Source organism: Neovison vison, chromosome 5, assembly GCF_020171115.1.
Source record: "Neovison vison isolate M4711 chromosome 5, ASM_NN_V1, whole genome shotgun sequence".
NCBI classification, from domain to species: Eukaryota; Metazoa; Chordata; class Mammalia; order Carnivora; family Mustelidae; genus Neogale; species Neogale vison.
Window position 1 is genome coordinate 163,144,673 of NC_058095.1, and position 13,411 is coordinate 163,158,083.

General features: G+C 43.6%; 1 protein-coding gene across 1 annotated transcript in view; it reads left to right on the forward strand.

Moving 5' to 3' along the window:
* Positions 1 to 13,179, forward strand: part of TNFSF13B (TNF superfamily member 13b) — a 32,681-nt gene extending 19,502 nt beyond the window's left edge. The window contains exons 4-6 of the mRNA XM_044250699.1: positions 8,712 to 8,824; positions 8,908 to 9,058; positions 12,839 to 13,179. Of these exons, the coding sequence (XP_044106634.1) occupies positions 8,712 to 8,824; positions 8,908 to 9,058; positions 12,839 to 12,951 (377 nt within the window). The 3' untranslated portion in view covers positions 12,952 to 13,179. The remainder of the gene's footprint in view (positions 1 to 8,711; positions 8,825 to 8,907; positions 9,059 to 12,838) is intronic.
* The last annotated feature ends 232 nt before the right edge of the window (positions 13,180 to 13,411 follow it).

Sequence of the window (13,411 nt, forward strand, 5' to 3'; positions counted from 1 at the left end):
TCAGAGTGATCTATACTCATTATAGCCATTTCTGTCAAGTTTACTAGAGATTTGTTTTATCCCTTTGGTTGTGTTGGATTTTCCTTGTTCTTCACCTTCCTTGAAGAGTTGCTTTGTTGTCTATTCAAGTACCTCTCCTACTACTCACTGACTGATTTTGACTGGGAGATACTTTTACTGGTTAGCAGTGCTTGATATTAGCCACTTTAAGGCTAGGATCAAGGCCCACTTTGCTTCCTTCCTACCCTCCTGGAGGAAAAGAATCTGTTGTCTGTTTTTCCTCAGTCATACAAAAAAAAAAAAAAAACAAAGCAAAGCAAACTGCTGGGTATAAAAGAAAGTCCTCCCCTTTTCTTTGTTTCTTACTGTTGCAGGGACCAAGCTCTTTGAATCATTCAGCACAAAGTATGGGGTGAGATGGAAACCAGTTCCAGAGAAGGCACTCTGAGAGGCTATGTGGCTAGGCATACACTCAGATCTCCCCATCACAGATGGAGGCTGTCTTCTTGGTGATGACCAAAGCCTGTCTGGGGGAGGGACTGATGTGAATAAATTGAAATTGTTCCTCTTACCTATATAAATGTTAACTGCTTCTCAGTTTGTGCTTTACTACGTAACTCCTACTTCTTAGCTGGATTCTGAATTTCTTTTCAGAAAGTTGGCATTTACAAGGTATTGGTACATCACTGTTTCTGTGAAGGGTTGATGTGTAAGGCTTACTATGCTGCACCTTGCTGGCATAACCATTCATCCCACTGCCTTTTGCCTACATGGTTTCAAGGGAGAAATCAACTGTTAATATTATTGAGCATCCCTTATACTGGAATGATTGCTTCTCTCCTGCTGCTTTCAAGATTTTCTCCTTGTCCTTTCTTTTAGCTGCTTAATTACAATTCACCTTGGTATGGATCTCTTGGAGTTTATCCTTTTTATTTATTTTTTAAAGATTTCCTTTATTTGTTGGAGAGAGAATAAGCAGGGGGGAGCAGCAGGTAGAGGGAGAAGCAGGCTCCCTGCTGAACAAGGAGCGTGATGTGAGATTCAATCCCAGGACCCTATGATCATGACCTGAGCCAAAGGTAGATGCTTAACCAACTGAGCCACCCAGGCATCCCCATGTTAACCCTTTTTAGAATTCATTCTGCTTCTTGGATGTGTAATGTAATCTTTCTTCAAAGTTAAGAAGACCTCCTCTTATTTCTTCAAATATTCTTTCTGCTCCTTTCTGTGCTCCTGGGATTCCCATAATGCAAATGTTAGTCTGATTGAGAGTCCCCTGCTCAGTTCACCACTTCCATTTCTTTTGTTTCTGCTCCTCAGACCGGATAAGTTTAATTTTTCTATTTTCAAATTTGTGGATTCTGCCTTCTGCCTGCTTAATTTGCTCTGTAACCTCTCTACTGAATTCTTTATTTTAGCTATTTTACTTTTTAGCTCTCGCGTTCTATTTGGTTCCTTTTTTAATAAAATATTTTTTGTTTACTAATAGTGTCCATTTGTTTATACATAATTCTCCTAGTCTTCTTAAGCTTTTTGTCTATGGTTTCCCTTCGCTCTTTAAGCATATTAAAAGATGTAAATCTTTGTCTAGTAAGTTCAATATCTGGGTTTCCTCAAAATGTTTTTGCCAATTTCTTTTTTTTCCTGGGAATGGCCCATAATTTTCTGTTTGTTTTATTTGCTTTTGTCAGTCTGCTGTCCCTTGTTCCAGAAGGTTATGTGTAGTAGACATCTTTAAAGTTTTTGCTTGACACCAGGCTGGGGATTTGCTCCTATCAGAAAGAAATCTCCAAGCAGGGGCACCAGGGGTGAGAGAGAGCAGTCAGTAAGACATCTGACTCTTGGTTTCTGCTTGGGTTGTGATCTTGGGGTCATGTAATCAAGTCACACATCAGGCTCTATGCCCAGCATGAAGTCTGCTTAAGACTCCCTCTCAGTCTCCCTCTCCCCCTCCCTGTTCTCTCTCTAAAATAAATAAATCTTGAAAAAAAAATGAAAAGGAAAAAAAAAAGAAAGAAAGGAAATCTCCAGACAGGTCAAAATGCATAGCCACGATGATTTGAGAACAAAGTAAGTATTATACTCAATAGTTCTAGCAAGGTGACCCCTAGAACTCAGGGCTTCATCTCCCTAGCTGCTGCTGTGTTGGAGAATGGGAGATGGCAAGTGTGTAAGCAAAAATACAATACTTCCATAATGAAATTTAACAGCCTTTTTCTTTTTTTCATTAAGTACTGTCTTGGTTGCTGTAACTTTTTTTTAATTAGATTTCATATATCCAAAGATGTTTATTCTGTAAGTTTTGCCAGCTTAATTGCTATTCTGGTGGAGGGATTGATTATTTGAGCTTTCTACTCTGCCATTTTATATGACATTACTCTGACATCTATAATTACATCTTTAGGGAATATCTATTGACCACTCTGGTCTAGAATAAAATTAATATGATTCCTCTTAATTCTATATATTCCTCCTCTCCCCTACCATACATTTTTGGGGTACCAATGTTCTATTTCTATATGTTATGTATGTACTATTAAAATATCTATGTTTCTATCCATTGAGGTCAACTTTAATACACAGCCTTGGAGCCCCAGGTATTACAAATGAGGCAGTTGAACAAATTTACTACCAATATTTTTCCTCCTCTACTTCTCTGTATTTGTAAATTTTATAATTTCTACATTGTCATGACATAAAACTGTTTCCTTCTTTTCTTTCAAGTCATTCTCTTTATGTACTTTTGTGTTCAAACCATTCTCTTTATGTGCTTTTTGCTTGGTTTTACAGATAATGTAGTCAGTACCTATCCCAAGTGCTTTTATTGTGCTTTTCTCATTCATGTCTTAGTTTCCTGAATTTCACTCTTGTCTAGTTTACTCAAAATGAGCTCAGGAGAAAAATGTTCACTAAGCTTCTGCATTGATAAAGCTCTATCTTTGTAGTTTCTATATGTTAAGGACAGATGGCTAGATACAAAATCCCCAGTTTCCCCTTTATTTATTTGAGTGTAGGAATTTCTCCACTCTCTTTTGGCATTAAATGCACTTTGAAGAGAACAAAGGTAAGAGAAATATTTCTTCTTATAAGTGGCTTGACTTTTTTGCCTGATTTTACAAACAATTATTTATTTACCTTTAAAAGTCAGCACTTGTTTTACTCTGTATCTCAGGGTTGACTGCTGAGTAGGTAGCACAACAGCTCCCAAAGACATCTACAGCCTCATCCCCGAGACTTTTGAGTATTGTAGGTCACACAGGAAAGGACACTTTGTAGGTGTGATGAAGATAAGAGATTTGGGGGAACTACCCTGGCTGATCTAGGTGAGCCCAGGGTAATGACAAATGTCCTCACAGAGCAACTTGGTCTGGTCAGAGTCAGAGAGGTGATGTGAGGTTGAAATTCAAGATGGGAATGATGGGTTTGGTGCCTGGGAAGACAGAGGAGGCCAGGAACCAAGGAAAGCAGGAAGACTGTGGGAGCTGGAAAAGGCAAGGGTTGGGCTCTGCAGCTTCCAGAAAAAACATAGACTTGCCAACACCTTGATTTTTGCCTAGTGAGACTTCTGATGTTTTGAACTGTGAGATACTAAATGTCTGTTTTTTAAGCCACTGAGTACTTGATGGTTTGTTACAGCAGCAACCCACAACTAATGAAGCTATCTTGAATCTACTTTCCTGACCTGGGGGGCACCCCTTCATCTGTGGTGGCTCTGCTTGACTTCTGTTGTGGCTTGTTTTGTCTGTCAGGGTTCCAATTACTTGTATGTGGTTGTTCTTGACCTGTCTTATAGCTCCTATATACTTTATAGTTCTAGATGTATTTTTCAAATTCTAAACTCTTTATTTCTTTGGTTTTGCAATACCTGTTTCCCATTCTGAAACTTTTATTTTCATTTCAATGATTTATTTATTTATTTATTTATCTATCTATCTATTTATTTATTTAATTTATTTATTTTGCCTCCTCGCCTCCCACATTCTTCTAACCAACATGGAAATTTCCTGGACTGTGAGTTTGTGGAGATTTCTGTGTGCCTACAAGGGCTTCTTCACCATTAGAGAGTTGATTCTTGCTGGTTCTTTGCAAGTTGACCAATGCGAGGACCTTTCACTGTTTTCTGGCTGCGCCCCTCCCCTTCCACACCCAGCCCCAGTGTGAGCCCCTGACTTCTGGCAGCCTGTACAGCTACTCTGGAGAACATGCATCTGCCTGCTTCTTTCACATGACCCAATAGGAGGTAAAAAAAAGACAGATGTTATTTCCACAATCGTGTTGATAGCAGAAGTCTCTTGTTTGTTTCTGCCTTGCCATCTAATTATTTCATATAGGCAATGATGAACTTTACTTTCAATATCCCCGTAGAATTTTAACACTTGATGACTCCCTTCTTGAAATACACACTGCCCTTGGTTTATTTCTCTAATCATTTCCTTACCCTTTGGGCCATTCGTTTTTAAATTTCTTTGAAAACTACTCTTAAATGTATTTCCTCAATAGAGATGTCCTTCAGTCCTCCAATACAATCTTATTCTCTTTTCATTCTTCTTTTCCCTTTGGTGTTTTTCAGTGCTCCTATGTCGTCACTTAGCATGTATGTGCTGATGGTTTAAACATAGATCTTTAGCCCAAACCACTTAGCTCCAAGCCCACATACACTCTGTCTTTTTAACATATCTTCCTTCAACTTGGTGACATCTCAGCCTGGACCATAGGACTTGTCCCCACATTTCCTCCTCTAGCAATCCTATTCCAGTGAGTGTGACGACTGTGTCCTCAGTTGTTTCAGGCAGAATTTTGGGTGTCATTCTTATCTGTTCCCTCTGACTCAGTACATTAATCTCAAAACTCTGTCAGTTATTCCCCATGAACATAACCTGAATTAATCCATTCCCGTAAATTCCCATCTTCCCATCCTGGTACAGAACCCCATCATCTCTCCCCTTGGCTGGTTTCCTTGGCCCCCATTTTGTACCTTTTCTTGTCTGGTAACCACAGAGTGATTATAGCCCAGCCGGGGCCTCCAATGGCCCTTCATATGACTCAGCCTCCATGGCCCTGCCTGGCTGTGTGTGCTCTTTCCTGATTCCCCTGCTCTGTCCCAGCTACAGAATCACACCTGTCATAACTGTGGGTTTCCGTGCCAAAAAGCACTCTTTTTATATTAATAAAATTACTACTTCTTGAATTGGTTGACATAATCTGCCTTCTAAGAAAGTATTATCATTATCTTATCCCCTAAAACTATTTTCAGCAGCTGTATGATACTAAGATTAAAAAATCAGAAAGGTAGCCAAATAGGATAGCTGGGATTGACAGCTTCTCTCTGTAGTGTTTTTTCAGTTACTGTGGGAGGTAACACCAGAAGTATGGATGTTTTCAAGGAAATCTGTTCATAAAGTAAAATTAAAAAAAAAAACAAGTATTCACGAAATACATCTGATTTTTCTTTTTTTTTGGTTCAAGATTTAATTGGGCATTTTTAAATTTCTTAAAATGTGTATTCAATTAGCCAACATATAGCCTCATTTGTTTTTGGTGTAGTATTCAATGATTCATTAGTTGCACATAAGACCCAGTGCTCATCATATTTCTATAAAATGTTATCAACCTAAAATTTATGTTTTCATGTAAGTCAGATCACGAAAGACGTACTCTTCTTAAGAGCAGATACTTTCAAATATAGTGTAAATTATTTTCACATGTTAATACTGGTATTCTGTTGATTTCATTTCATTATTATTGTACACATCCATTTTAAGTTTTCAGAGACATTTAAATACCCCAAGTATTTACAGCTCCATGGAGCTGGGTTCAGGCTTTATACACCACAGCACATCTGTGTTTAGCTGTGGACTAATGGAGATAAAGAGAAGCAGTAACTCTTGGAGTTTACTTACAAATTCTCAAATATTTATTGGTGGCGATGCATTCCAGTTTAGAAAAGCATCCTCTGGAATGGGTTCTTCATACATATTTTCTTGTCAGCCTTTATCCATCGTCTAATTAGTGTGCTAAAAGTCTCAGTAAATTTTAAGATGTAGAAACGTTATAATATTTATGCTTAAGTTATAATCACTTTAGCTCTTAATGTATTGTTTCATCTGTTTTCTTAAAGGTTCTGAGATTCAATCCGCATGTACCCCCCGAGTGCAGACCCCGGGCAGGGCTGTGTTCTTGGCGTTTGGCCTCACGCAGTGCAGTCTGCGGGTGTGCGTGTGGGTGTATGTGTGTGTACACTGTGTGTGTGCAGGGAACAGGAATACAGACAATACATACAAACCAGTAACCACGGACTGTCTCTAGTAAGAATATTTCCAGCAAGGTAGGATGAAATGCCAAAAGAACATGTCAAGAGAACATAAGAATATACCTAATAACTACTTCTTTTGCTTTCTGTTCTGACAATGCGGCAGTGAAAGTTGGTACAAGCTGGCTCACTAATTTTACAGATGTAAAGAAAAGCCTTTCCTCAAGAAATAGGAAATCAACTTAAAGTATTGAAAAAAAAAATGTGCAGCCAAGAAATATCTCCAGCCAGGATATAAGCAAGCAGGTTTGGAAATGAGCCTTTCCCTTCACCTCCTGAGTATGTCCTACGTCTGTGGTAGCTTCCGCCTCGCACAGCTCCGGCAACCAGCTCACGAAACCCTTGCAGAAATAAATGAATAAATAATATGATGCTTTTAAAATGCAGCGGGATGCTTGTGGGCAACTGTATAGCACACCACCATTTTGAGTTAGTTTATGTCTAAAGTTGAGGTCATTAATTCAGTGACGCTTGGCTGCCTGTCCCCGAGGGGCATCATCTCGGGCCCCAGAAGGCAGCAGGGAGCGGACTTACGCAGCCCCGAAGTCAGAGGGGTACCAGTGTCAGGCCTGTGCTGTTTCGGAGGGAGAACATGTGCTCGCTGGTGAGAGCATCCGACAGGTGTCCTCAGGACCACGGAGGCCCCTTCCGTCATCCGCTGCATTTCACAGTAGTCACAACACGAGAATTCATTCTTCCCACGTTTTGGGCAGTCTGCGTTTAAAAACGCGGTGAGCACGGGATCTCACTGAAAGCAACGGCAAGCGATGGTATTGTCATCTTCCACACTGCCTTGCTGCTGTGCCAGAAGGGGATGACACGATGGCCTCTGCGACGTGTCCCTGAGGAGACCTTTCCTCCAGAGACTGTCCCCTTCCAGTGGGGCACCGGAGGGCTTCCATCCAAGTCCTGTTTCCTCACGGGCCTTCCTGGGAACAGCAGGCCTAGCACTGGGGGGCCCTCCTCGCTCTCCATGGGAAACAGAGGCGCGTCCTGTGAGCACACAAGAGGACGCACGAGACCCCCTGTGTCCACAGGCACCTGTGGCTCCTTCCATGGCCTCCCTCACAGCCGCCTGTCTTCCACCTGTGGGCCATGCCGACGTGGAGGGCTGCGGGAGGGAACGGATCTCAGATTCGCAGTGTCCTTTGCTTTGTGTGATCACCTCGGGCTCTTCACTTCTCTGAAGTGCTGAGAAAATATGGGGTTTTTGTTTTATTCTCTTCCCTCTCGAATCCTATTCGGAAAAAGCTCAGACATGATGGGTTTGGAGGAGCTAGCTGAGGCACGGACACTCACTCAGCCGTTCCTACTGGGCCACCCCCTGACAAAAATCCACAGGAAAGTTGTTCTTGAAACTCAACCCAGGACACGTTGTTCTTCCCAGAACTTCTGGCATATCATCTTGTGGACCCTCAGTTTTATTATTTCCCTCTTTGCTGTGGCCGAGGTGAAGCCTGGGGGCATGCATTGTCCAGCATTATCCATTATAAGGAACATTTTTAGATTATTTTAGACCACAGTTTCATTTCACTGTTTTCTCTCCTTATATCACCACTTCCCTAAACTTCTTTTCACTTGTTATATGCCATTTTATTTTTGCCCACTGCATTCTTAACCTAGCCTCAGTTTTATCCTTTACTCTGGTATTACTCTGGTGAGAAATTCAGGGAATTTAATGCTGTGAATTCCCAGGAGAGGGTGTTTGTCCCTGAGCATGGTGTTCCCACACCAGAGTGAGGTCCCCCTCCTGTCTACCCATTTCTGTAGCCGCTGGCGGCTCTGTGCCCTCTTCCTTGGGCTCTTGTCCTTGTGGACACCCCCACCACTCCCCCATGAAATCTGAGGGCTCACAGAGGAGAATGTGTGTGCTGACCTGGAAGCACTTCAACTTGGATATCGCAGAGGACTATCGCCGAGTTCCTTGACCATGTCCTCGTAGAGGCTGTGTCTTGGTCCCTTCCCTCGCTGCCCCGGAGCCGAGTTACGGTGCCTGGTGGGGAGGGGGCCTCCTTTCCTTCTTCCCCCATGCCCCTCGCTCCAGTCTCCCATCCTAACTCCGTCCTCTCCGGGAACCAAAGGAAAACCAGAAATCCTCTGCGAGTGTCATTCAGAGACATGTGGTCCGTTTGGTCGCAACCAGACCAGGCTTTCTGGCGGACGTCGCTGAAATACACAAGATCTGAAGAAAACGTAGACTTTGCCTGAGATGTGCCGGCCCTCGGGTCCCCTCACACAGGGCTGCGGAAGGTCATGTGCCCAAAACCACTGCTGAAACACCCGGGGAATGTCCTGATGGTCTCCTTTGTCTCTTTTGTAAAAGACGAATTTTCAGACTCGGTTTAGCGGCCGAGCAGACGTGGAAAACCGCTCTTCTCACCATGCTCTGTCTTCATCACAGGGGCTTACACGTTCGTCCCGTGGCTGCTGAGCTTTAAAAGGGGAAGAGCCCTGGAGGAGAAGGAAAACAAAATCCTGGTGAAGGAAACGGGTTATTTCTTTATATACGGGCAGGTAGGTTCCCTGGCCCCTGCTGCCTCCGCCTGTGTCTCCCTGCTGTGCTCGCTTCTGACCCGCGTCTCTGGTTTGTTCCTCAGGTTTTATACACCGATAGCACCTTTGCCATGGGACACCTAATACAGAGGAAGAAAGTCCACGTCTTTGGGGACGAATTGAGTCTGGTGACTTTGTTCCGATGTATTCAAAATATGCCTGAAACACTACCCAATAATTCCTGTTATTCGGCTGGTAAATAACGATTCTGTGTAAATAGAAGGACGGTTCTCGGTATGCTGTGTGGCGTTTGTTCTCTGGAAGGATAAGCTAGCTCTTTTGAGTCGAAACGGATACAATCCTTAGTAATGGTTTGATCTTTCTTCTGTGCATGGAGAAGGGGCCATAGCGCGCTGGCGATCAGCACGGACAGCAGTTCCAAACTGCATTTCCTTCAGTAGATAACGCTGCGTAAGAACCCGGGGAGTGATTACCATGTGCCAGGCATCCTTGTCTTATCCTGACCTGGGCTCCTTCGTCCGACCATCGCCCCCCTGCCCCCCTCCCCGCCCCGTTTAAGGGAGGCGGCATCTGAGACACAGAGAGGTAGCTCATGCTGTCCCAAACGCACAGCTTCCAAGTTCCAGAAGCTGGATGAAACCAACAGGTCTGACCCCAGAGTGGGAGCCCCCAAAGCTTTTTTTGTTTGTGTTTTTGTTTTACGTGCTGCTGAAGACATGTCCTTAACCAAATCAAGGGTCTGGTCAGGTTGCCCGGCGGCTTTCTCTCCCTCTCCCTCTCCTTCAGGTGACATGTGCTGCACATAGGCCAGACAGGTGACTTTGGGATGGGAGTTTGCAGGAGCGGGGCTCCTTCGGCTCGGGGCAGTGATGATGAGGAGAGAAAGGAAAGGGAAAGGGAGGACTTTGTTCCCATCCGGTCTTTAGGCTGTTCTTGCAACAGAGTCTTCATTTTATTTTGGGGGTAAATTCATCAAAGCTGGTATGAGGGGAGAAAAAAACGTATTAGCCTTGAACACATTTATTCCTCTCTGGTGATTTGACACATCCACTGAGAACCGTGAGGCATGTCTTCAGTTCTGTATTCCCTGAAACACGGGCCCGAGGCCTGGCCGCCCCCTCTGAAGCCCTGAGTTTCAAAGGCGTTTGCTACCAAGTGCACAATCACTCATCAGGAAGGAAGGGAAATTGGAGGGGGTGTCCTTGTGGACCCGCAGCCATGAACAGCTGTAAGGGGATGATGAGGAAGTGTGTTGAATCCAAACTCCCTAATTTTCATAAAGAGATGTTCCCCTGTGCCCAGCGATGACCAGTATCCTGGCATTGCAGAAAACCCACAGAAAGGCGCGGCCACCCCGTCTGGACTGATTCTAGGCACAGCAGTACTCAACACGGGCTGTGTCTGGTCATTGCCCTTCGGTGCTCCCGCCCTCTGCCACGCTTCCCCGGGGCCTTGCCTTTGAAGACTAGTTTATTGGACCTTTGGGCTGTGCCCCGGTGCCAGAGCTTAAGTTGGGTATGAGAACCGTTCTCCGGGACATTCCGGCTTGCAGTTCTCATCTGTTCTAGGGCCAGTCTGCTTCAAACCAGTTAGTATATAAGAGCCTGACATGCTCCCATACATCATAACCTGGGAAAAAATGCAAATGGTCCCTTGGAAGAGCCCAGCTAACACCAAACACTGGTCTTAAGCACAGCTGGATCTCGCTGTTTCCCTCTCAAATCGAGTGTCTGTTGTAGAAGTTACAGCTCAGCTGCTGCGATCGGGAAGGACTGGAAGAGCCAATAACTCAGAGTTAGAGTTTCAGACAGAACCTTCTTGAAAACTGTCAGTTCACACGGCCTTTATTTTGAGTTAGTATTACTTAATGCTCCGTGATTGATAGCCTTTGTTAAAATACTAGATTCTCTTCAGTCTCTATGATAACAACTGATCTATTCAACAAATAAATTCCAGCTTTTTTTTTTTTACTGTTTTATGTAGTCATCAAATGCTTTGCTAATCCTAAAAAGTGTGCATGTTACCCTTCACAATACCTGAAACTATGTTCTTTTGTTTGTTGTCTGTCATCGTCCATGACAAAAAAACAAGATGCTTGGAGACAAAATCTTTTGTCATTCTGATCACAGCCCTGTACGTGTCTAGAAAGGTGTCTGGTACATCGTAAGTTCCGATAAGTAAACACTGACTGGCTGTCGCCTGAGATGATCTGGGTGCTTTGGGCCTGATGGATGTTAACATACATAACGTCGTTCGTGTAAATACATTTTCAGGGCATCTTCATGAAAATATAACCGCTTTTTTAAATTGTTGGTTGAAAATAGGAACAACATCAATAGTAATTTTTTTGTTACTTTCTTTGTTTCTTCTCCCCTGATCATCCTTTCTTCTCTGTCATCTTTGTCTTTTAAAACGGGTCCCCACGAATGTACCAAGGGTAGTTCCTGAATTGTATTCTGCGTTCCTGAATCACAGAACACATCCTTGTAAAATAGGCACAAGCAGATTTATTAGTTAGTTTTGAGAAGCTAACTAATGCTTTTGATTATGAGGACAAATATGGTCATTTAAGGGAACGTGGAAACATAGAAGACTGTCAAAAATAATTCAAATGTCTCCTAACCCCATGGTCTGGACTCCAGAGAAACACTATGTTAATGGATGGGTTTTGCTGATAAGTGGTGTTTTGTTTTTTGTCTTCCTAGTAATATACACGTATTTATTTATTTATTTATTTTTATTTCTTTTCAGTGTAACAGTATTCATTGTTTTTGAACCACACCCAGTGCTCCATGCAAGCCGTGCCCTCTCTAATACCCACCACCTGTTTCCCCCAACCTCCCACCCCCCGCCCCTTCAAAACCCTCAGATTGTTTTTCAGAGTCCATAGTCTCTCATGGTTCACCTCCCCTCCCAATTTCCCTCAACTCCCTTCTCTCTAACTCCCCATGTCCTCCATGCTATTTGTTATGCTCCACAAATAAGTGAAACCATACGATAATTAACTCTCTCTGCTTGACTGATTTCACTCAGCATAATGTCCTCCAGTCCTGTCCATGTAGATACGAAAGTTGGGTATTCATCCTTTCTGATGGAGGCATAATACTCCATCGTGTATATGGACCACATCTTCCTTATCCATTCGTCCGTTGAAGGGCATCTTTGGAAGACCATTCCATGCTCTTGGATTGGAGGAATAAACATTGTTAAAATGTCTATACTGCCTAGAGCAATCTTTACTTTTAATGCCATTCTGATCAAAATCCCACCAGTATTTTTCAAGGAGCTGGAGCAAATAATCCAAAAATCTGTATGGAATCAGAAGAGATCCTGAATTGCTAAGGAAATGTTGAAAAACAAATAAAACTGGGGGCATCACGTTACCTGATTTCAAGCTTTACTACAAAGCTGTGATCACCAAGACAGCATGGTACTGGCATAAAAAATATACACATTTTATATGCACATTCAGTGCGTATTTATGTGATATCTATGCAGTTTATACATCTGCATAGTGTGTGTGTGTACTTTGTGTATTCTGTTTTGTATTTTTATTTAACATCATTATTTTTTTGTATTTCTATTTTGTTTTTATATAACATCATTATTTTTTAACACTGTTATAAACATTTTTGTCAATAAAATGAAGCAAAATCACTTTTAACCACACAATATCCCAAGGAGGGATGTGCTATGATTTCACTTTTTTTCTTCTTCATATAAAACATTGGTTTCTGTTCAGAGTCTCCATCTTATAGACAGTAGGTGAGAAATACATTTATTTGTATCTGCTGTCTTTCTGCTCATTTGCTTTAGCTTGTTTGTTTGTTAGTTTTTTAATTTGGTCTTAGGCCGGTGGAATTGTAACTGGTTTGCAGCCCGCTGGTGTCCCTTGAAGTGTGAATGCGTAGGTTAACATTTTCCCAAAACAGCATCGTTTTATTTAGTGCACCCCCCACCCGGCCCGCGGCGGGGCACGACGGCTCAAAGTCCCCGTAAATCCTTGTTTTCCAGGCATCGCGAAGCTGGAAGAGGGCGACGAGCTCCAGCTCGCAATCCCGCGGGAGGACGCCAAGATATCGCGAGACGGCGACGGCACGTTTTTTGGGGCCTTGAAGCTCCTGTGACCCGCGGACACCTGCGCTGCGGCCGGTTCCTCCCTTGCTCCGGACCTCGGAGGAGGAGACGCTTCCCGGGAAATGCCCGCAGGAAGAAAAGCAGTCGTTGACTCGCCTTTTCTGGGAGCTGCTTATTTTGATTCCCTGAAACGAGAGCAAACCGGAAATTTCACGGACAACCGCAGCCCAGGGGTGTCCTGGGGGCGACCGGAAGCGGCCGGTTCAGGGCGACACCGAAACGAGGCTGCCCGCTGCGAGCGGGCTGGGCGCGGTCCGCCTCGCGGCCTGGAGGGGCCGGTTGCCGGGGCCGTCGCCCTAACGACCCTCGGTCGTGTCCGCGGGGCCTGAGGACAGTCCTGGGAAGCCGCAGCAGCCAGCCGGAGTCTTCACGCTCCATGTAAATATGCCCTCTCCTTCCGCAGAGAACGTGGCCAGAAGTGTTGTATTAGGAAGCAAGTAAGAAAGAAAA